Raw genomic sequence first — 25,041 nt, 5'->3', positions numbered from 1 at the left:
TTATATGTGCAGCTAACATTTGTCTTCTCACATGGATACAATAAAAAGAAAAGAAGAAAAAATTTTTTCTCCTTGTGATGAGAACTGAGGATTCACCCTCTTACCAACTTTCCTGTGTATCATACAGCAGTGTTACCTGTAGTCACCATGCTATACATGACATCTCTAATTCTTATTTATCTTATAACTGGAAGTTGGTATTTTGTGACCGCCTTTCTGCAAGTGTTCCCTTTTTGAGGTTAAATTTAATCTCATGAGAGGTTTCTAGAATCTTTTTGTGCAGATTAGACCCCAAAATTAAACTCAGTCTTTGTCTTCCAACAGAAGAGAGGCAGTACAAAATAACCATTTGTTGCCAGAACTAAGACACTCCTTGGATTTATCCGGGCAAAAACTAGCTCTAGTCTTGAATGGAATCCACTGGTTGATAAGTGTTTCCTGAGCCCTACCAGGAACTGCATTGTGCCCTGTGCCCCAAGGTCAAAAATGCATAAGACATGATCCCAATCTTCAAGAAACTTGACATTCAGCTGAGAAGTGAAGGCATACAAAGTTTAGTAACAAAATGTGAACAAAGGCCTGATACTGTAAAAGGCACTGTGTTGGGCCCAGAAGGACAAGTCATCCAGGGAGCCGTGGGAACCAAGTGGCAGATAGGACACAGAGGGCAACAGGGAGCTACTGAAGCCTTTTTAGCAGGGAGGTGACATGAGATCTGTGTTTCAGGAAGATTAAGATCTGTGCATGCGCAAGCATGTTTGAGCAGGGAGAGACTGAAGAGACGGAGGGAAACAATTGCCAAAAGCGTCAGGTCCAGCTCAGTCATTAAGAGACAACCTTGAACCTATCACTTCTACTGGGACTAGTTTCCTCACCTGACATGTGAGAGGGTTAGACTAGAATCTCTAAGGTCCTTTCCAGCTGTCAAAATTCTTTAGTTCCGTGGATCCAGGAAAGAATGATAAAGGCCTGGAACAGAGTGTTGCCGTGGGATGGTTTTGCTCCAGCAAGGGCCTTGCAGAGAAAGCTGCTAAATCTTCAGCACAGGCACCAACAAAATAAGATCAGATTTTCCCTTCTTACTCTCATTTTTAACCCCTTAGGAGGCTTTACAGCAAGTCTTTTTTTTTTCTTTTTTTTTAAACCAAGATAAAACTTACATAGCATAAAATTTACCCTTTTAAAGTATATAATTTAGCGGTTTTTTTGTAAATTGTGCAACCATCACCACTATCTAATCCCAGAACACTTTTGTCACCCCAAGAAAGAAACTCCATACCCAGCAGCAGTCATTCCCCATTTCCCCTCCCGGTCAGCCCTTGTCAACCGCTAATCTGCTGTCTGTCTCTATGGATTTGCCTTTGTGGACATTTCATATAAATGGAATTACACAATCTGTGGCCTTTTGTGTTTAGTTTTTTTTACCCTATTTTCAAGGTCTACCCATGTGGGAGTGTGTGTCAGTACTTTGTTCCTTTTCATGGCGGAATAATATTCCATTGTCTAGCTATGCCACATTTTGTTTATCTGTTCATCCACTGACAGAGTTGGGTTGGTTCCACTTTGTAGCAGTGCACTGAGTCACGGAATCGAATATTCTTGTTTGTCAGAATCAAAGCTGTCAATGTGTGTTCCCGCTATTTGAATTTCAAAAGAAGTGGAAGCTGGGATTGCAGGGAGCATGACCACTCCTTGACAGTGCCCAAACTGTCTTCATCTGCTGTAACCACAGCAGACATTCATGCTGACGAGCTTTTCCATAGATACTGCAGGAGTAAACAGAATATTTGTATCTCCAAAGCGTGGGTGACTTCAAGTGAAAAATTTTGAACTGCAAAGCTCATTCCATGGATTAAAAAATGCCACAGGATTAGGGGATTATCTTCAGCTTTCATGTTCTGCCAATGAGAGGGAACTGAGTTTGTAGATTCCCAGGCAGGACGGCAGCCACGTCTCAGCCTATGTGTGACCTGCTTGTCACTCTGTAAACAACCTAGTCAGACCCATGTTTAGCAGAGTTTCAGCATTACTTCTCCTGTTGCAGAGTCCAAGCTGTTAAGTTCCTCACTGCATTTTCATGAGCTGGAAAAACATGAAATATCACTGAACTGTCAATGTTTTGTTACAGTATGAGACCCAAGATGTCTTTGCCTTTTCTTAAATCAAACTGAATTTAAAATAAGGCCAATAAAACATTTTTCTGGTTGACACGATATCTCTGAGTTCAGGTCTTCCTAAATGGGAGGAGAAGGGGGGGAAACTGCAGGTTTCCTCCTTCCAGTCATTTAATAGAATTTAAAAATTATCATACAGACCAGGAAAAAAGTGGAGAGTCTTAAGATTGAGAGCTTAATCATCAAGAAATAACATTTACTAGGCACCTACTTTGTGCCAGAAAAAGTGATGAGTTCCATGGTCTCTTGTAATCTAATTGAAGGGAAAAGATGTAACCATTAAAAATCATTATAATTTGCCAGGAGCTGTGGGGAGGAGAGAATGAAGAATGGTAACCGGTATGGAGTTTCTTTCTGGCTTGATGAAAATGTTTTTGAATTAGATAGTGATGACAGTTGCACAAGCTGGTGAATATACTAAAATTCACTGAAATGTACATTTTAAAAGGGTACGTGAATCTTATGTTATATGAATTATAGCTCAATAAAATAAAAAATTGAAATAAAAATAATAACATATCATAGTATTACATAAAAAGAATTTTAAAAACATGGCTGGGGCTAGGGTAGAAGATAGGTTTTGTTTCAAACATGAGTTTTGTTACTGAGCAAAAACTGTAGTAAATTTCCCTGCATCATTTTCACTACCCAAATTCACTGAAGCCCTCCCCCAGCCATGTCCACTGCAGCTGCCCAACCTCCTGAAATCCCCAGCTTTGCCTGGTGCAACGGACACCCTCATCGACAGATTTTGGTGGACGTTCTCTTAACTGCTTTGCTCCCAAGAATGTGTGTTTCGAGAGAACGCGGCCTGGCTTAAAACGTGATTTGGAAATATGCTGCTGGCTGTGCTTTATGCATTTTATCAAGTTTTTTTAACTTTGTACTAGCTGGGACCATGAAGGGCACAGTTTTAGAAGGTTGAGTTAAATAATTATTTCACAACAGAAAACATTCAACCAGGGCCACCAAGCAGCAAGCTGCCTGGCATTGGTCAATATTCTTGAGCCCTGGAGGCAACCTCACATGTGGAGGTTGCACAGTGACCACTGGTAGAGTTTGGGAAAATATAGTAGCTGAGCCCAGAGTCTTTGGGGACAAGCCAACTAACTAGCCATGTAATCATGGGTATGTTAATTAACCTCTCTAAACCTCAGTTTCCTCATCTGTAAAATGGGGATGATTTTTATCTGTAGCTAACCTATGGGGTTTTGAGAGGATTAAATGAGTAAATGAATGTAAAGGGCATAGATAAGTTCCTGGCATGCACTAACCCCTTAGCAAGTGGTGACTGCTGTTAGAATTATTATTATTTCTTGTGCTATTGCTTTCTGACTATCCTTAAGGAAAGAAGGTGTTTGCCACATTTAATGACCTTCAAGGATACTGGCAACCTGGCTGGGTATATTTTGATTGTCATCCATTTAGACATGTCACATTCTAAAACAAGACAGTTCAATGAAAGCTCATGGATCCAGGGACATCCTGGGGTCACATTCCACCACTTTTCATCATCTTTAGACTTCAAGCTATTTAAACTCAAATGCCCACTCCTCACAGGTTTTCAAAGAGTGGTACCAAATACTCTGTGTCAGAACCACATTAGGTCGCTTGTTTAAAACAGGAAATTCCCAGGCCCACCCAGAGCTACTTCACGAAACCTCACAGCCTCCTTTGCGTGCTGAAGTGTAAGAATCACAGCACGGGGCTTAAGAAAACTGAGCCCCTGCAGCCCGAGTGCCTACAATTGTCAATGCGAGGCACAAAGTGGCTTTTTTTTTCTTAATAAGTAGAGAAAAAAAAGCCTAAATCAAATTAATGGAAAAACTTTTAAAGGCTAAATAAAAATCGTGAATGGATGAATGGATGGATGGATGGATGGATGAAGCAGCCCTGTGTGTTTAGCTTCTTTGCTCCTCCTCATTTTGTGGTTATGGAAGGGGATATTTAATGGTAACATTTATGAGAGAATTTTTCCTCGGTATAAAAGCAATATATGACTGATATGCAAAACTTTAGAAAACAGAGAAAAGCACTAAAAAAAAGACAAACAAAAATCACCACTCAGAGGTTACCACCATTGACATGTTTGTGTGGTTCCTTCTGGCTTTTTGTGTGATACATATAAGTATGTGATTACTTAACAAAAATATCATCATATCATACACTGGATACTCTTCTGAGCCTGCCGTTTTTCACTTAGAAATGCATTATGAATATTTTCTCAGCTCAGCAAATTCTTCCTTACCATAATTGTAAATGGCAGTATAGTATTCCATCATAGATATACTATGATTTATTTAATCCCCATCCAATCATTGAACATTCAAGCTCAATGATTAATTAGAAAGTGAAATGCACATGCAGATTCTAATTCATATGTCTTCAGGGGACATGTGTAGTTTTGAAGTCACACAACTTGCTGTCAATCAGCAGCTAGGATTGATGGCCATTACCCATGAAAGACTACTTCCAGAATGTTCTCAGGAAACCTTTGGAGTTGGAACAGGAATAAGGAAATTTTCCGTGCCTCGAGAACGTCAGCAAACCTATGTCACATAAACTCCATTGATTCCAGCGGGCACAGATCCCAAGAGGAAAGAAACTGGTCCTCCTGTCATCCTCACAAGTGGGCCCGTTTCACTCAGGGCCACTGAGAGCCACCAACTTCATGTCTGATAAACAGCCACTTTGAGAACTATAGAGTGATGCTTTGCCTACTAGACGATTTATTTGTATCACTTCTTTCCCTTAGTTGTTTCAATTAGTTGACAAGCGATGACGGGAGGAAGGTGCTGTCTCTTCCGGGCTTGGATACAGAAGTAATTCCTATAATTTGAAGATTTATAAATTAAAGGAAGTCCGGAGTTTGTAAAACAATGTGCAATTTACTTAGTCTGATGTTTAGATGAATACACATTTCAATATTCTCCTTGAATAGAGAGCAAAGGTGATTCTAAAAAGTTAAAAACTGATTTAAAGGGAATCTGGTAACAGCTCCTTGAAAGCAGGATGAGTCTCGATTCTTTCATTCCCTGGAGCATCTTTTATGATCTCTAACATGCAGCCAACGTTTGCTAAATAAATTAATGCCTAGATGATTGAATGAATGAATGAAGTAGGGTACGGTCCTCGATGGTCTGAACTACTCTGTTTTCCTGCAGATTTTGCCATGGTCTCCAAACACCACCCCATTAAGTAACTCCTTCATTGTTTAAAAACTCAAAATAGATAGTGCTTTTATCCAGCCTTGCAATTCTACCCAAGAAATATGTCACAGCCCAATTTTCCCCAGGAGGTACTCAGCAAAATGAAAAGCCTCAGTATTGCTTACTCCTTTTGGGTCACAGGGGCCATCAGCAAGGTCACATTAATTCATTTGCTACCGAAACTGTGGCTGCCTTGAACCTTGGGGCTGGAAAAAGCCTCCTTTATTCTCAAAAGTTATCTCGCCGACTTCGTTCCCAGCCTCTCTGCTCCCAGAGGTCAGCTGCGACCATCTTCGGTCACGTCTTCTGTCCTCCTCCATCTTCCTTGTACTAACCTGCATTGCCCCAAACAGCCCCAGCCTGACCTCAAAGCCAGCGTTTCTCTCTGTGCGCATCTTCACTAATCAAAAACAACAAGAGCAGTGCTCTGCCATCACGTTTTCTCAACAATTTCTTGGGCAATGCATCCCACAGTGGGGTCTAAGAAGAATTCTTCACCCCGCTGGGCATTTCAAACTCCGAATGCGCCAGTGCCCATCGGAGTTCTGGGAAGGCTTCCTTGCCCTGACTTTTGCTTTCACTTTTACTATAGCTAAATAGTTATGTAAAGGGAAAAAATGTATAATTTCCTTTTTTATTTTACCATGTAATTTCCTTTTTCATCCCCAACTCCTACAAAGCCTCTACTGTTCTCACATTTTTTTATTTGCACCAAATATACACACTAGCCCCCCACACACACACACACTTTTTTAAGTAAACAGTGTTCAGTGCTTGCTTGTTTACCATTATATCCTGAGAGCTGATTGTTCTGAAACCACTAGTCTGTCTTCCCTGGTTAAGTCCCAGGTGAAGAGACCCACTTCTGACTGGGGCCTCTCCACCTGGAGGCAAGTTCCTTAAAATGGGGCTGCTTTTGATAATAACCATTTCCCATCTTTCAGAAGACATGATGAAGCCCTGTGGTACGTTCTGAGCCACAGCCCAAGGAGGGGATGAAAGTCAGAATTAAAATTCTATAATGAAGAATGATCCAGGTTTGTGTTCATCTTGCCTCTGTGTGTAGAGGGACCAACTGTCTTGAGCAGAGGGTAGCAGCTGGTGTTCCTGCACGGACTCCTTGCCAACACTGTGCTAAATGCTTTGCAGGCATTAAGTTCTTATCTCTATTCTCCAGATGAGGAAACTGAGGCGCAGAGGTTAGGAGACTCACCCAAGCCTCACAGCTGGTCAATGGCAGAGCTAGGATTCCAACCTGGGCTGTGAGGCTAAAGAGCCTGGCTCATCTCTGCAGGAACAATGGATAACCACCAAATCACAGCAACAGAGGACACCCTCCCCGCCCCCCCCCAACCCCAAGGCCTGGACAGGGCCAGCAAATAGAAGCGAGCATACAGGAGCTGCAGAATGCTTCATTACATCGGAAAAGGCACCAGATGTACTGTTCACTGTGTTCACTGTTCTTCTCACTTTAGAGCCAACATTTTTATCAAATCAACAAACATAAGAATACTCTGAATTATGACTTGCTCATTATGACCATCTCCCAAGAATAAGAAACCCACTTTACGGAGTAACTTTTCCCAGAACTGCCCCAAATCCAGAAAGAATCAGCACTTTGATTAGGAAGTCTGAGGTATGCTCCAACCCAGGAGCATTTTTCTGTGGAACCTTGGAGGCAAATGCCCAAATGTGGCCGTGGTGACCAAAACCTGGGTTGCTGTGGGAAAGGTGAGGGCTGTGGTGGCCAGTGTGGAGTGGAAAAAGTGTTAGGAGGGGGAGTTCCTAGAGACTCGAAGAGAAAGGCTTCGGCACTGAGGCTGTGTGACAAGAACAAGAAATTATACCTTGAAACTCAAGGAACTTGGATTGGAGCATCTCTCAGAGACCATTTTGTTTACCAATCTCACAATACTCTGATTCTTACTTGCATGTGTGAGCACCAACACGGAGAACTGCACAGCGAAAGCTCTAGAAAGAAATTAATTCCGAGGCCAGAGGCTGTTTACAGCGTGAGGAGATGGCTCCCCCTGGTGTCAAACTCATCCTTCAGAGACATGGACCAGGCTGAGCTCGAGAAGTGACCTTGAGCGCTGAGGTGGTGAACGTTTCAAGGTGAGTACACCCTGCAGGACTGGAGGAGAAGGGGAGGGAAGAGGCCAGTGCCTGGGGTGGGTGACCAGTTCCCACATTCCAGGTCCTCCCTCTGTCGCCTTCCAAATACCAGCTCAATGCTGCAGACCCTCCTAACGCAGCTTTCTCCAAAGACAAAAAACAAACAAACAAAAAAAAAACCCAGCAAGCCATTTGTTATGTTTTATTCACTCTTTTCCTCTGTAACAGATGTACCAAATCCTAAGTTTAAAGTCATATGGTCACAGTACCTGGAATCCCCTTGCCCATTTTCTTAAGCACTGTTTCTTGTTCAAAGCTTGATCCATTCCAACCCAGGGGCCAATGCTGATGGATGGCACTGCCCTAAAACCCCCTTTAACAGGGAAATGCCACCAAGACCTGTGTACAAAGCTGCCAGAGTCATTTTCCTGTTCTTAAGGTTAAACAGAAAAATAAGCTACAACGCAGTTGTAAATCGGGGCTGCCAGCCTGTGGCCCTGAGACAGCAATTGGCTCCGTCCTTTTTAAAGGATCCATGTACACTTCTCAAAATAAACTTGGAGGAGAAAAGAACAGAAAATTCATGTAGAATTCACTCCAAGAGAAATACATGAATAATGCAAACATTTCCCAGGTCCTTTCGAGATAACAAAATGTGTTGGGAAAACCTTATTACTACACTTTGCTCTGAAGTTACCATCTGTAGTATGTATTCTGCAAAGCTAAAGAAAATATTCTCCAGGAAAAGGAACCCTTGCACACTGCCAGTGGGAATGTATATAGGTGTAGCCACTATGGAAAACAATATGGAGGTTCCTAAATAAATTAAGAATAGAGCTACCGTCTACCCAGCAATCCCTCTTCTGGGCATCTACCTGAAAATTTTGGAAACACTTATTCATAAAGATATATTTACCCCTGTATCCATTGCAGCATTATTCACAAAAGACAAGACATGGAAACAACTAGTGTCCTTCAAAAGATGATTAGATAAAGAAGATGGGATACCTATATACAATGGAATATTATTCAGACATAAAAGGAGGAATATTGCCATTTGCAAAAACAAGGATGGATCTTAAGACTATTATGCTAAGTGAAATAAGTCAGAGAAAGGACAAGAGCCATATGATTTCATTCACGTGGGATATAAAACAGAAAGCAACAAATGAACAAACAAAACAAACTCCTAGATACAGACAACAGTATTGTGGTTACCAGAGCGGGAAGGCGGTGGGGATGGGGAATGAAGAGGGTAAAGGGTGTAAATTCATAGTGATGGAAGGAGACTAGACTGGGCAGTAAGTACACAATAGAGTATACAGATGTCGTATTATAATGTTGTGTGCCTGAAATTTATATCACATTTTTAAACCACTTGTTACCCCAACAAATTTAATTTTAAAAAATGAAAAAGAAAATATCCTCCAGGCTGGTGGAGTCTGCATTGAAGCTTATCTTGGGAAGAAACCTTGGAGGTCCTCTCGTCTAATTTTGGAGCCTGACCCTTCATGGAACTCATCAACCTGAAGCAATCGGCCTTCCTGTCAGAAGCTGAGTGTTATCAGAAACTAGAGAGAATGGATCTCTCCTCTATGGGGCAAAATAGTTAAGTAACAGGATCATGGTATCTTTTATTTTTCTGATTATGGTTGTGCCACATGCTCATTGTAGAAAAATACAGAATGTAAGTTGTAGCTTTTTTCTTCAGTGTCATTAAATAGTTTTCTACGTCATTAAATACTTTTTGCAAATCTCATTGTAATGGCTGCACAATGTGCCATTTTTAAAACCATTTTCTTACCTTCAGACATTTGTTTCCAATTTTTTGCTGTTTTAAAGTAAGTGCAGTGAACAATTTGTACATTAACCTTCATCGAGATTTCTGGATTTAGAGGGGTTCTTTCTGGGTCAAGGGGAAAGTCACTTCACTTTTTAAAACATATGCAGTTGAGGGTCTCATGACACCACACTGCTGTTTTCCATGCAGGCATATAGCGCTTTGCAGAGAAAATACGACAGTGAGAAATATTTGTTTTTAATTGAAAGTCCACATCAAAGAAAAAAGTCGAGATTGGTCATCTGGGTTTTGCTACCACTGTAGCCCTGGCCTGTGGCCTTGGGCAAGTCTCTTTGACTCCATTGGCCTCAGCTGCAAAATAACTAATTTTTAAACAAGTTAAGTTTGGACAGAGGGAAAGTGCTATAAAAGCCGAGTCCTAAGTCTTTTCCCTTCTCTTATGGGACTCTTCCTTCCCAAATTCTCTATTCTTGCATAGCAGGACGTATGACGGACACACAGCTGGGTAATTGTTGCCAGCTGGTCCTCGTGAGAGTTTGCATGTGGGGCCCTGGCCTATCATTGCAGTGCTTTGCCTGCAGTGAGATTTCAGCAGGTGCTCAGGAATCTCAGAGCAGGCGGAAAGGAGGTTTCACTGCAGAGCCATCAGGCTCTTTCTGTGTTCCTCCAATTGTCCAAATCACCAAGATGAAAGCAGCATCCACCAGCATCAAAATCCCATGCCCAGAAATTCATCCTGAGACCCTCAACTGCCATTTCCTAGATGAGCTGCCTAAACAAGATCTGAGAAGTTTCACCACCTATAAGATGGGGGAGTGCCAGACTACATCTTAGAGTTGTCCTGAGACTCAAAATAAAAATGAAACCATATACCATACGTGCAACAACTTAATAAGTCCTAAAACTTGGCCACAAACTACTATGTTGGTGAAACGTAATGGGCTGAAGTGGAATGGGGGGGTAAACACAAACAAAATAGAGGGCATCACCTTGCTTCTTTGCAATTGGACAGTTTACCTATAATTACTTATCAACGCAAATAAAGTGTCTAGAGTTTTCCAAGTGTATTTGGCTCCAGAACTTTTTATTTGTATTACTATACATCTATTAACACCCACACATTAGGAAACATGGGTTTTGTGATTTGGTTTCACATAGAATGTAAGGTCTGTGAAGACAAACACTTTGTCTTGTACCTTGCTGTACCTTCAGGGATGCCTGCACATAATAGGTATAAAATGTGTTGTGTAATGAATACACTTTCTGTTAGACTTGTTAGAAACTAGTTAGCAGACTGAAGTGAAACAAGGTTTCTTATGTGCTGCTAGTGGAAGTATAAATTGGTTTAAATTTTTGAAAAGTAGCATGGCCTCATGCATTGAAGACTTTGAAAATGCTCACACCCTGTCATCAAGTTGTGCCCGTTCTGGAAATCTGTTTGGAAGTTATTCTAAGTATAAAGGAAAGTTTGTGCCTAAAGATGCTCAGGAAATGCGGTGTTGTTTAACATGGCCCAAAAAATGGAAAATATCTGAATTATGTTAAAAAAAAATCATTGAATGAAGTTACAAACTCTCCAATTGATGGGTTATTCTGCAGCCCTTAAAATGATGTTGTCAAACGAACTCAAAAAGAGTATGGAAGAGGGGCCAGCCACTGGCTCAGGCGGTTAGAGCTCCACGCTCCTAACTCTGAAGGCTGCGGGTCTGATTCCTACATGGGCCAGTGGGCTCTCAACCACAGGGTTGCCGGTTCAATTCATCCAGTCCCGCAAGGGATGGTGGGCTCCGCCCCCTGCAACTAAGATTGAACACGGCACCTTGAGCTGAGCTGCCTCCTGGATGGCTCAGTTGGTTGGAGCACATCCTCTCAACCACAAGGTTGCCAGTTAGACTCCCGCAAGGGATGGTGGGCTGTGCCCCCTGCAACTAGCAACGGCAACTGGACCTGGAGCTGAGCTGCGCCCTCCATAACTAAGACTGAAAGGACAACTTGAAGCAGAACAGCACCCTCTGCAACTAAGATTGAAAGGACAACAACTTGACTTGGAAAAAAGTCCTGGAAATACACACTGTTCCCCAATAAAAGTCCTGCTCCTCTTCCCCAATAAAATCTTTTAAAAAAAAAAAAAGAGTATGGAAGAAACAACCGAGATGGTGCAGTAGGTAAACGCTATGCTTAATTTCTCTCAACACCACATCAAAATTACAATGAATCTACACAACCATTATTGAGAATTGCCTAAAATAAAGCTAAACTGAAGCCTTTCAATTTAGGACACGCAGAAGAAGCCACCATCAGACTAGTCGGAGGGGCAGAGACACAAAACCGGCTGTTCCCACACCCATGTGTAACCATTAAAAATCCAAGAGGGATATCTCGTCTGTGGAGGCCCCCCACTAGCCCCCAAGGGAGCAAGAGATCCCAGCCCCACCCCACGCCAGGGAGAGAAGTCCCCATAACTTCTAGTTGTGAAAACCAGCAAAGATTGTGACTAAGTGAGACTGAGTGCAGCTGCACACACAGCTGCTCCTCTTAAAGGGACCGTGTGGACTTACCCACCAACAGAATCACTTGCTCTGAGCTTCAACGCTGGGGCAGGGGAACTGAATTGTCTGGCTTGCAACGGGGGCTGCAGAGGTGGCTTTCTCCTGGACAGAGGAGCTGGTAGAGGCCATTATTTCTTTGTTGAACCCTCCCCCTTCCTGGGGTGTGAACACAGGCAGCTGCCCTATCTGAGTCTCCACCATTTCTTCCATGCGCCCTGGCGATTCAATTGGAGACCCCGCCCTGCCCAACTTTCAGGCACACCCAAGCCGCTTCCATTGGCTTTTTCATGCAGACTGCCTGCCTTGGCTCAAGCTTCAGACTTTCCTAGGGTCACTTAAATGTTCGCTGAACCCAGACAAGGAGCATCTGGCTTGAGCATGTCCTGTAGCTCTGGCTGAGCAGCCCTAAGCCGGCACTAGCGGCACCTGGCCTTGAATTGCAGCTTGGCCTCTCAAGGCACCTCCAAGCACAGCACAGGTGGCAGCCATCTGTGGAGTTCTCTGTGGCGCCTGCCACGCGGCTCCAGGTGGGGCATGGGCTGTGGCTGAACTTGACCTACAGCAGATCCCCTCTAAGGTTGTCCTGGGGCTGATGCCCCTAGTGGCCAGCTTAAAAATGAGCTGGAGCATTACCCAGCTGCCTCCATGTAGGACACAAGCAAGGGGTGGATTGGGCAGGCACCAGAGTCCTGCTGAGGCAGATCCTGCTCTGTAGGGTCAGTCCCTGCACAAAAACTCTTCCACTGTAGTCAAGGCCAGTCCTCACAACCAGTGAGCCCAAGGGTCAGTCCCTCCAATTGATGTGCAATTACCAACCAAGGCTCAACTACAAGAGGAGGGCACACACAACCCACACAATGGACACACTTGGAGTGTGTGGCTCAGGTGACAAGAAAGACTGCGCCACTGAGCCCCACAGCACACCTACTACATAAGGCCACTCTACTAAGTTCGGAAGACATGGCAGCACTACCTAACACATAGAAACAAACACAGGGAGGCAGCCAAAATGGGGAGACAAAGAAACATGTCCCAAATTAAACAACAACAAAAAAAGAACAAAGCTCCAGAAAAATAACTAAGCGAAATGGAGATAAGCAATCTACAAGATGCAGAGTTCCAAACACTGGTTATAAGGATGCTCAGTGATCTCAGAGAGAACTTCAACAGAGAGATAGGAAGCATAAAAATGGTGATGGAAAACATGAAAAAGAACCAGTCAGAAATAAAGGATACAATAACAGAAATGAAGAATATATTACAAGGAATCAACAGTAGATGAGATGAAGCAGAGGATCCAACCTGAGATGTAGAAGATAATGTAGCAGAAAACACCCAATCCGAATAGCAAAAAGAAAACAGAATCCAAAAAATTGAGGAGTTTAAAGGGGCTCTGCCACATTATCTTCTGCCACATTATAGGGGTACCAGAAGGATAAGAGTGGGAGCAAGGAACTAGAAACTATTTGAAGAAACAATGACAGAAAACTTTCCTAACCTGGTGAAGGAAATAGATACACAAGCCCACACAGCACAGAGAGTCCCAAACAAGATAAACCCAAAGAGGCCCACACCAAGACACATCATAATTAAAATGCCAAATGTCAAGAGAGAATAAAAGAGAATAAAATAAAAGAATAAAAAAGAGAATAAAAGAGAATAAAAGCAGCAAGAGAAAAGCAGTTAGTTACCTACATGGGAGCCCCCATAACACTGGCAGCTAATTTCTCAACAGAAACTTTGCAGGCAAGAAAGGACTGGCAGGAAATATTCCAAGAGATGAAAAGCAATGGCATGCAACCAAGATTGCTCTACCCAGCAAGGCTGTCATTTAAAATTGAAGCACAGATAGGGAGCTTCCCAGACAAGAAAAAGCTGAAAGAGTTGATCACCACCAAACCAGTATTATAAGGAATCTTAGAGACTTCTTTAAGATGGGAGGAGGGTAGAGGATGGGTGGAAAAAAAAAGGATCAAGAAGTACAAATTGGGTGTTATACAGTAGTCATGGAGATGCAGTGTAGAGCATAAGGAATATAGTCAATATTATTGAAATAACTAGGTATGGTGCCAGATAGGTACTAGATCTATCAGGGTGATAGATAGGAATGGGGTTGGGGTCACGGTGAAGAAGGTGAAGGTATTAAGAAATACAAATTGGTAGTTATAATACAGTATGGGGAATATAATCAACAATGATGTAAATATCATGTAAGGTGCCAGATGGGTACTGGACTTATCAGGCGGATCACGTCATAGGCTGTGTCCCATGTGCTATACAGCTGAAGCTGAAGTAGAATAATATTAAATGTCAACTATAACTAAATATATAAGTATATATAGTCACAACCTAGGGAAGATAGTCAATGGTATTGTAACAGCTATATAAGATGTCAGAATGGTAGTAGTTTGTGGGGTGGGTTATCACTTTATGAGGGGTTTAAATGTCTAACTATTATGTTGCTTTATACACCTGAAACTAATTTAAAAAGAAATAGTCTGGAGACTTTGCTAGAAATGAATGATAGAGATTTATTCCAGGGGCTTAGAGTTTGCAAACTGGAAACACAGCTAGGCAAAAACCCAGAAGTGTTCCAAAGAAGAGAGAAGTGTTAAAAAGTCTTATAGTAAAAAAGCATGTTCTTGAGAATTATCAGTCCTGCATTGTTAGTCTTAGGATTGATCCAGGATGGTTACCAGTCAGATGGCAGTCAGTCAGGATGAGGGATGCCAATGGTCCAGAAAATGGGCACCAAGAGGTCTGGTCACATGCAGTGGTCTGGATAATAGATATCAGATAGATGTATTGTGAGTCCATTGCGGGGTAATTTGAGTTCTATCTGGAGGTCCAGATGCATATCCAAGTATTGACACAAGACTGGAAAGATTTTTTAAAATGTAAGTTCCCATGCTAGTTAGAACATGAATGGGATCTTTCCTTAGGGCTTAACCTTCATAATGTTAACAATTGTAGCAGCTTGTGACCCCATTTTATATATTTCCTATCTTTACTCTTTCCTCAATGCTTATGAAAATTATATAACTTGGAAATATGCTTATATTATATTGTAAGCATGTTTTCACAAGCATATATAATTTCGTATCCTTTTTCCTCTTGTATTAAGGAAAAAGGCAACGTACTAAATTACATACAGATTGTGAATCTGTATACTTCTATGCAATGAAAATAAACATAAAATAAAGAATTAAGATTATTGAGTGGCGTTCTATCAGGCAGTTCTTCTAAATACTTTACATATATATTAACCTCCTATTTGTCCTAACAACTTATAAGACATGTACTATTATGTATAATACCCATTTTATAGATAAGAAAAAAGTGAGGCTCAGAGAAGTTATATAATTGGGCCAAGGTCACCAGTGATGAAAGGACTGGAATTCAAGCCTGGGCAGCTGTGGCTACTGCTTGAAAAAATATTGACAGCTGCCTCTGGGTGGTTGAAAAGAGGGCAATTATATTCCTTCTATGTTCTGCATTTTTACAAGATTTTTTGTAATGATGAGAAAACGGCACTCTAAAAGGATGAATTAATGAATTGTTCTGTGTTCCTATAATAGATCTGAGCAGAAAAAAACTTTTTTAATTGACCACAGGACTCCATTATTGCAACCAGGGAGGTCAGTCAACGCCTTGCTCTGCCAGCCAATTCTAGTCCGTACAGAAGAGAAAATTAGAGTAAGCTCCGTTTAGGGGTTAATAGTTTGAAAACAGGTTGTTTTTATGAATGCTGAGCAATTGGCCAAGGTTAGTGTTGGGTTCTCGGTTTCGATGTCACACTCAACCCCAATGTAACAGATAATTGCTGCACTCAGGTAAGAAGGGACGAGGGCGGGGAGGGATGAAGGGGCAGTCATGTCCCAGGTACTGGGCACGCGGTAGCCGCTGCTGGAGCTGTAAGGTTCGTTTGTTTAATATGCGCTTGACATATTGGCTTAGTTGGAAGAAGGGGTTAAAATGCTAATCATGCCGGTAAGGAATGTGAAATGGAACAAATGCCACCATATTGGCCTACATGGAAATTTTGTAACTAGGGACAATAAATCCATTCTACAGGAAGGACCACTTAATCAACTACTGAAGGATTGCATTTTCAGGTCCTGAGCCCGCTAGCCCCACCCCACCCCCGTACTTTGGTACCCTCGTCTATGGACTACAACTCCCAGCCTAAGGGAGGTCTCCGCGCATGCGATGTAACGACCTGCGCCTACATTTCCCAGCGGGCTGAATGGCTACGCTGACGCACGCATGCGCCCTTGCGTCTCCCTTCCAACTCGGGTTTGACCTACAGTCGCCCGGGAGAAGATGGCAGCCCCAGCAATGTCCGGGTTCTCCCGGCAGGTGAGCGAATGGAGGTCCTGAAAGCCAGAGGGAGGGTCTCTCCTGGGGTGACCCGTACCAGACCCCTAGAACAACAGTGCGAGGCGACAGCTGGGGGAGCGTGGCCGCCGTTCAGGGTCATGGGGCCCGGCGATTGGGGGCGACGCAAGGAGGCTTGGGCGGCCCTGCTTCCCCGCTCGCGGACGTCCACGCGGCAGTGGGCACGGGGCTGCGCGTGCCCGACCTCGGTGTCCTCTGAGCACAGCTCCGAGAACTGCAGGCTTGAGGGTCACAGGCGCTGGGGGCCCGGTTTGCCTGGATTGCGGCTAAAGGACACGGTCCACCTCCAGTCGTCTCTCTTTGTCGTTGTGATCAAACCTGTCACGGGTCCCTAGGAATGCTAACGAGTATTTGTAAAGCATATCGCACATTGTGTATAAGGGCAATGAGACCCCCCAAAAAAAGTTTAAAGGATTCGTCCTCGGCTGCGCGGCCAGCGAGCGGTAGGACTGAGATTCGGACCCACCGAGTCACGCGGAAAACGGAGTTAGAAAGAAAAGTTGCGCTCTTCACGGTGCATGTTAACGCAGTGCTGTCAATGCCATGACCTCGCACGGCTTAGGTAACGCTTTTCCATCGTGTTAAAAAGCCTTGTGATCCTCACACCCAGTTTTGCGACACGGTAACACTGCAGAGCCGGGGTTACTTGAAGGTGGCCTGGCCTGGGCCCTGGCAGATGCTGTTTAAACGACGGACTCCGGCTCTGTTCCTAGACACGTAAGATGCCATCCCTCGGAGCTGGGGCCTCTCGTGGTAAACCCGGCTGCAGTGCTCGAGGCTTCATCTTTATTGGCACGTAGCATTTGGAGTCTAGCAAGATGTATCTCTTGGAACTCAAGACTGGGATCCTCCCACTCTTTATTAAAGTCCTGCTCAAGGGTAGTGATATAAATGGCAAAAATCTTATTAAAATTTTTTAAAACACGTATTTCATCAAAATTAGTGTTTTCTCCCCTACTGGTGCGCTCGCCTCCGCCTGTGCATAGCATACGAGGAAGTTAGCGGGAAGGCGATTTTCCCAGCAACTTGGGGTGATTCTCAGCAGGGAAATTTACTCCTAAGCAATAAAGAACAGCTCTCCCTCATGTAATCTATGTGATGACCCAAAGAAACATACGTAAGAAACTAACCATTTAAGTGAAATTGAAAATTTCTTGTTGTTGGTTTAAGTAAAGACATCCTTTAAAGTAATCTTGTTTGATCCACTTTGTTTTTTTTAAAGGTGCGATGCTTCAGTACATCTGTGGTCAGGCCATTTGCCAAGCTTGTGAGGGTAGGTCAACTTATTCTTTTGTAATTGGAAAGCAGATGAATGTGTATGAGTCAAACAGCAATACAGCTAGGGCATGGGCTTTTGTATAGTTACTACCTAAACTTTTGCTGCACAATTTGTGGTTCCCAAAATGTGATGCGGTGGGGGGTAGGGAATGAAATAATGTTGAATGCCTGCTGTGCAACAGGCCCATACATAACCTTTAAATGTGAGAATTTCTTAGAATCACGTGATGGTAACGGGAAGTAGCTAGTCTTCCCAGTTTACAAAAGAGGAAACCGAGATTGGGGAAAACTTGCCCAAGGCTGCTCAGCTTGGTCTTAGAGCTGGACTAGAACTAAATCTTTCTAATTCAAAGCCTAAGCATTGCACTACAACCATACAGCACCACTAAGCATGTGTAGTCATACACTGATGGTAGTATATAGGAAAAGGCCTGTAGTTTATTGTGAAAAATAATTCAAGCATCAGGCACTTATAAATTGCTAAAGGGCTCCTCTAAACTGAATATTGATGAGGAGGTTCTGTAAGGAAAATTTATAGTATTACTATGAGATGTATAAAAGTATGCTTGTATATGTTTTATAAATGCCTGTTTTCCTGCCTCTAACATGTTTAAAAACCTCCTGGACTTAGAACTGAATAGGATTGCATTCAAAGGAAGCGTAAGCTTATCGCAAAATTAATGTCATTGAATTAATAGGTAGTTAGAGCTAAAAGGGATGTTAGACATCGGTTTCCTAAGGCCCTTGATGAAGAATTGGAAGCTCGGAGATGGAGTGACTTGGCCAAAGAAATATTTCTTAATTTGTTTGAGAATTGCCATTCAGGAAAGCTTTTTGATGACATATTTAAGTTTTCTTTGTATTATAAAAGATGTATTTTTTAAATTGTAAATATTTATTTCTATTGACAGTATACTATTATCTTGACTGATACTCCTTTTCTCTTCCTCCCCTACCCCACCCTTGTTTTTAAAGCCACCTGTTCAGATATATGGTATCGAAGGTCGTTATGCCACTGCTCTGTATTCTGCTGCGTCTAAGCAGAATAAACTGGAACAAGTAGAAAAGGAATTGTTGAGAGTAGCAGTAAGTAGCCTTCCTTATTAAGTTCCCTTTTTATATTCCTTTAGTTTTTTGATTATGCATCCCTTTTCTCTGAGGTGTACCCTCAGAGAAAAAGAACAGCGAAAAAACAACCCTGTTTTCTGTAATCATGCTGATAGTAATCATACTGGGTATTATTCTGAATCTATTGTATAATAGGTACAAACAGATAACATATAAGGCTATTGATGTTAGGAACTAAGATTTCAGGCTAAGAGAAGACGTAGAAATATGAGATGGTTATTTAAGAAAAATTGCCATTTCAAATGAAAATTAAGAAGTCACCATTGGGAGTGGCCGGTTAGCACAGTTGGTTACAGCATGGTGCTAATAACACCAAGGTTGTTGGTTCGATCCCCGCATGGGCCACTGTGAGCTGCACCTTCCTTAAAAAAAAAAAAAAGGTCACCGTTGAAAATCTATGCTTGTATTCCAGGTATTTCCAAAATAGTCTTTAGAGTTTATAATGATTTTATCTTAATGGGAATTTATTTTCCTTAGGAAGCCTTTCCTTGGTTTTCATTACTTTATTCCCAAGATGTGAGGGAGAATGAGCAGAGCGTGCAAGGCAGCAAAGTTAGTAAAGATGTATGTGCTCCACACTGAGGACAGATTGACGAAAACAGACGGGGAGACTGCACGGAGCATTCCATTTCTTCAAAAATTCTTGTATCCTGTGCAAAATCATGGTGGGGTGGATTCTTAAAGGTAGAAGAAATTATGTGTAAACTTCATCCGTGCTTTCAGAGAGCTAATTTAATTCATGAAATATGTGATTCATAAGAAAGTATGTATATGGCCGCTAGGATTGTTTATGCTCTAAAGAGTTTAAGAGATTTTTTTTTGCCACTTTTAGCAACTCTTGAAGGAACCCAAAATGGCTGCCTCAATTTTGAATCCCCATATAAAGCGTTCCATTAAAGTGAAAAGCCTAAATGACATGACCGCAAAAGAGAAGTTTTCTCCCCTCACATCCAACCTGATGAGTAAGTATTGGATCTTTTTCACTGAAGTCTGAGATTTTTGCTACTAGAAGTGTGGTCCATGAACCAGGAGCGGTGGCATCACTGCCCTTTTGCAGTGAAGCCTCAGGCCCCCTCCAGCCTGCTCAGTCAGAATCTGCGTCTTCCCTCACTGCCCACGTGAACATTACAGTTTGAGGGGCACTGTCTAAAGATCCTGAGATTGAACAATGTCGATCACACGGTCAGGAGTTTCGATCCACGGAGGCAACCAGTGGGATTCATACCAAGAAAATGGTTTGTAGCCAGTGGCTGTGTCCCTCTGCCCTTGCGGACAGTCACATTCTTGGGTATACTTGGATTGCTTTTCAAATCCCATGGTCAACTCAGAACACAAATTCCAAAGAAAATGTACTCATGTCATCATTTTGGAATATAGCTGGTATGTTAATTTGGAAATTCATAGCCTACCATTGGAATCTGTGACGTAAATATGAAAATCAGATTGCAAGCTGTGATCGAGAATCTGTTGCAGATCTGTGTAAGACACACCCCCCCTTACTGGTTTAATGCTTGTTGGTGCAGTCTTTAAAAAAAAACCAAAAAAAACACATTGAATATACTTTTTAAATAACAAGTGGCATCTTCTCCATTCACATTCTTAAAAGACATTAAATATGGAAAATTAAGTTTTCTTTTGAGATGAATATAATACCTCAGTGATAACCCGTTTTAATGGAGTTTCTGTTACGGAAACACCTTCACTTTCCAGATTTGCTTGCTGAAAATGGTCGCCTGAACACTACCCCTGGAGTCATTTCCGCCTTTTCTACCATAATGAGCGTGCACCGTGGGGAAGTACCTTGCTCAGTTACCACCGCATCTGTAAGTAAAGGGTTGTTACTGCTGCACTGGCCTTGGCATTTCGTGCATCACATTTTGCAGTGGGGGGGGGAGGGCGGAACAAGGTAAAATGTGACTTGTCACTTGTCACTTCGTTCTTATACCCGCTTCTGGGAACTTCCCCTTTGGAAGGGCCGGTGTGTATCTTATTAGTGCTTCCCTAACCAGTGATTATTCATAAGGACTGTAGATTGGCTTAAAATGCGTTAGGAAATAGTGGTTTATGATACATTACAGGTTCGAGTTATTTTGTAAATACTATGTTTAACGGTTGACTGAAACTAGTTTCCAAACTTGGGTGGTGGTGCATGGGGAGGGGAAGGGCGGATAGGCCCTTTGATCTTGTTGACTTGCTGAAGGAAGCCACCATTTGCTGGGTTCTTTGTAATGCATTTTCTTATTATGAAAGGCCTATGTGAAGTAGAATTATAATACAGATGAGGAAATATGCCCAGGAAAATTAAGTTGCTTGCCCTAGATCACCAAAAGTGAAGCAGGATTTGAACACAGGCCCCTTTGTCAGCAGTCCATGTTCATTAAGCTACACTCCCTCCCCAGGATTAATTTTGTTCTTAAATATTTTCTTCCTACCGGAGTTGTCAATTTAGGAAAACGGTCTGTGGGACCTAAGTATCAATGGAGTGAGGTGGGTTTACCTGGGCTGTGCAGCACCTGACCTCATGGAGATAGACAGGTCTAGTGTCTAAAAGATACTCTACCTCCCTGGAAGAGCACGATTTTAAAGCGACATTTTAGCACCTACCTCGCAGAGAGTCCTGCCAGCTTGGGGGTCGCAGTGCCCACTGTGTTACAGAGCCCAGGCGGTCACGCTGACCTCGGCAAGTATGGGTACAAGTCATTCTTCAGTGATTACAAGGACGTGGTTTTTTTTAAAGGTTGCTGATTTTTGTGAAAGTTTTTTAGAACCAATACTAATGCTTTTGATGTTGAAACTCCTCGGTAAATGAGTTTCCACTGTTTTAAAAAAAATTATACCTTTGATTAGTGACGAAGGGCATAGACTTTAGAAATAGACTGATTTCAAATATTGGCGCTAGTCCTCACTTGCTGGTGGGACCGTCGGTGGGTTTCTTAACCACTCTGAACCTCAGTTGTCACATATGTGAAATGGGCATAATAGTTGGCCTCCCAAGGTTGCCCAGATGAAACGAGGTGGTGGGTGCAGAAGGGCTGGCCCTCAGTGCACATCTCAGTGGAAGGTGGGCAGATAGAGTTCTCTAACCTCAAAAGTCCCAGTAAATAAGTTTTGATTGAACACCGATAAACTTTTACTTCCCTTACCCCCCAAAAGATACTGTTAGATTTTTGCAAAGATGTAAAGGGTTTTTTGTTACCTTTGGACTCTTGGATGAGTGGGTAAGGAGGTAGGATTTGTGACAGGTAAAAGGCCTTTTCCATTGTCACCTAACCAGGAGTAAGAGCTGGGGCAAGGGGGTGGGATGTTGGGGTATTTGCTCAGTATGAACAGATTACAGAGCAGCGCAGACTTCAGGAGCCAGCCAGCTGCCCAGGCTCCCTCGAGGAGTTTCACTGAGTGGGGTGGCATGCCAGAGCTTCTGGTAACCATGGATCTTAAAAGATCATAGAACCAGGTTAAACTGCAGTTTATCCAAGGAAATAATAGGCTCAAGCCGTGCCCACCAGGGCTGCACAGAGCAGAAGCCTGCATCCTCAGGCGTAAATGTCAGGATTGTTTCCCCTCAACCATTTCTAAGAGTTCTGCTAGGACTGTGGAGCAGAGACGGGAGGGAGTGAACCGCCAGTGTGCGCCCCCTAGGTCTTCTGATGAGTGGCTGTTGGTCACCCCAGGTGGGTCCGCAGGTGTTTAACACAGGACTTCAGGAGGCCTGTCTTGGTGGTGTGTGCCTGGTTATTTTCCCCTTTCCTTTTAAGGTGGGAAGATTCTGTTTTGCTTTATCTCAGGTTTAAAAGATGGTGTTGTCCCTTTTTAGCCTTTAGATGCGGCCACTCTTTCTGAATTAAAAACGGTGCTGCAGAGCTTCCTAAGTAAAAATCAGATACTGAAATTGGAAGTTAAGGTAGGTTTTTAATTGTGTATGGTATGTTTCTTCGGGTTAATTTGATACTTAGAATGGTTACAAATAGTGAAAAATTAAATCCGATTACCCACTAATTTACCTACAGTAGAAATTTTATATTCTCAGTGTAAATGATTACTGATTCCATTTACAATTTGACTTCTGCCTTTTTCTAGATGTAATTATAATGTCTTAAATTTATGTGGCACATAGACTTTTCAAAGCACTTTTTCATCTTTCCATTTAATTAGTAAAATGTCAATGTGTTTTCATATATCCAACTTATTTTCTTTCCTAGACTGATCCATCAATCATGGGTGGAATGATTGTCAGTATTGGAGAGAAATATGTTGATATGTCTGCAAAAACCAAGATTCAGAAGCTGAATAGGGTTATGCGGGAGGTTTTCTGAAAGTGAAAGTGATTTTCTGTCAGGGAAAATTCTTCAACTTGGAGCAACAATAAAATGCTTCCTGAAAAGAACATACTATGTTTACTGTCTTTTAAAGTGGAAATACAGGGAGCCTTATTTTTGTGTCTGTCTTTCAGTATCCTCCTAGTTTAAAGGCTAAAGGCCCTTGGGCTGGAGAATCTAATTTTTGTAGATTATTCTTAGGAATTTATGAAAGCTTGTGTTTGTTCCGAAAAGTAGCTACCATTTATTGAGGCCTCATTTTATGCCGGGGACTATTAAGTACTTAATGTACCTAACCTCATTTCCTTGGCCTCTAAACCCAGAGCCTGGGGAGGGGCTGAGCCTGCGGGGGAGTTAAGGTACCAGCGAATCTAGCCGGCTGTTGTCCTCTTGGAGTTTCAACTGTTGGCGCCCGTCTCTAGTCAGGGATACTGGAAGTGGTTCTCTGAGCCCCAGAAACCCATGCTGGTCAGACATCGGCAGCTGCTCCACACTCCACAGCTTCATGCTGCCTGCAGCTGCCGTGCCTGGGCCAACCCCAACTGCTGTACCTATGATCTGGTGTCAGCCCGGTGTATTGGGTCTGCCTGAAGTGCTGAAGATGGCTGGTACGTGCTCATCTCATTATTCTAACAGGTTCTTCCATCACGTGCATTTTGACTTGTTTTGAGCCCAAAGTGATTTGTCTTATAATCCTGCCCTCCATATTATCCTATTAAGTATAAAGGCGGTAATGTTTTCTATAAAGGCTTTCAAAGATATTCTGGCCAAACAGATGTGTCCTTTCTAGAGTCTAGAAACTGAAAGCAGTTATTTTGCTAACAGGCCTTCCTGTGCTCAACCCTCTGAGGGCAGAGGTCCTGGTCAGAGCCCTGCCTGAGATGCAGGTTTCTCACCAGCTCTCACAGCCCTAGGAATGTCTTCTGAACCAGAGAATGGCCGGGAAAAATGTCAGCCCAGAACAAAATCAGAGGCCTTTCTCCCCCGCTGGGAGCAGCTATTCCAGCGGGAGGTGCCCTGATTGCTAGAAGTCATTGCCCTTCGGCGGAAGTGCCCATTGATCCCGCCAATTAAGGCCTTTTCCAGCAACCAGCAGGCTGGGACAAGAGACGCGCGTATGGTGGAAGCCAAACAGAGGAAATAATCTTTGTGCTTCTCCGATAATTACAGTTACCCTGAAATGGCCTAGAAAGATTCCTCAGACTTACCTGGCACATGTGTGGCCACTGCACTGCCGCTTACAAAGTATATCCCGACTGGACTAGAACCTTTATGGCCACAGTGAATGTCACTTCACTTGGATAGTAACCTCCTAGACTAGTGACCTAGTGGAGAGGAAGAACCATTCTACAAAATTCTTTCAACAAGCTTACAGTACCTATTATGAGCCAGGCACTGCAATTTTCACTCTCCACACCACCAGAAAGTTCCATCAGTAAGGATGTGCTATGCCACCTGCATGGAGTCTCCTGACGTAGACTTCGGCAGCTCTGTTCTCCGGCTGGGACAGTAAGCATGGTGGTTACCGTGTCTTAGAACCTTCCAGACGGTACATGTGCAAGCCCCTACCTGCGAAACTTCCAACCTGCGAAGCATCCCAACTCCAAGCCTGGATTTCGTCCCCTGTTAGTGGAAGCGACAATGCCCAGAGAAGCTGTGAGTGAAGCAAGATTCCCAAGGGCCTAGTACAGGGCCTCGCAGATGTAAAGCTGTCCATACATGGTATTGGTTACTGGCTCAATGACCTCTAACTCTTCTGGGCCATCTGACCCAGGATTGATTAAACACAGCAGCTGACATGTAAACAAAGTCCGCCTGTATTGCCTTCCTGCCAAAATCTCTTGCCTTCCAGGGCTTGTTCAGCACGCCTGGTCCCTCGTAGGTCATTAGGACGACTCTCGCACCAGCAGGCCTCCAGGGAAAACTCTCCTAGTGAGATGCCCTTTGTCCTGCCGTAACACCTAATTGTAGGGTGCTCTGCAGCTTTCAAGGCCAGTTCATGTGTATCTTCAGCATCATAACAACCGTTGTGATGCAGGTGGGACAGACATCCCCCACTTCACAAATGAGGGA

The 25,041-nt window shown here is 43.0% G+C and overlaps 1 protein-coding gene across 1 annotated transcript; it reads left to right on the top strand.

Moving 5' to 3' along the window:
* Positions 1 to 16,087: 16,087 nt before the first annotated feature.
* Positions 16,088 to 23,036, top strand: ATP5PO (ATP synthase peripheral stalk subunit OSCP). Its single transcript, XM_081070831.1, has 7 exons — positions 16,088 to 16,207; positions 17,469 to 17,519; positions 18,500 to 18,610; positions 19,485 to 19,614; positions 20,363 to 20,475; positions 22,467 to 22,553; positions 22,852 to 23,036. Exons 1-7 carry the CDS (start codon positions 16,172 to 16,174, stop codon positions 22,963 to 22,965), a joined length of 642 nt encoding a protein of 213 aa, XP_080926957.1. The 5' UTR covers positions 16,088 to 16,171; the 3' UTR covers positions 22,966 to 23,036.
* Positions 23,037 to 25,041: the final 2,005 nt, after the last annotated feature.

This window comes from Rhinolophus hipposideros (assembly GCF_964194185.1).
Source record: "Rhinolophus hipposideros genome assembly, chromosome: 2".
NCBI lineage: Eukaryota > Metazoa > Chordata > Mammalia > Chiroptera > Rhinolophidae > Rhinolophus > Rhinolophus hipposideros.
This window is presented reverse-complemented; position numbering and strand designations above follow the sequence as displayed.

Coding starts and splice junctions, on each gene's coding strand:
- ATP5PO (XM_081070831.1), top strand. CDS start 16,172: ATGGCAGCCCCAGCAATGTCCGGGTTCTCCCGGCAG. Junction 18,611..19,484: donor AGGAATTGTTGAGAGTAGCA/GTAAGTAGCCTT, acceptor TGCCACTTTTAG/CAACTCTTGAAGGAACCCAA. Junction 19,615..20,362: donor CCTCACATCCAACCTGATGA/GTAAGTATTGGA, acceptor TTCACTTTCCAG/ATTTGCTTGCTGAAAATGGT.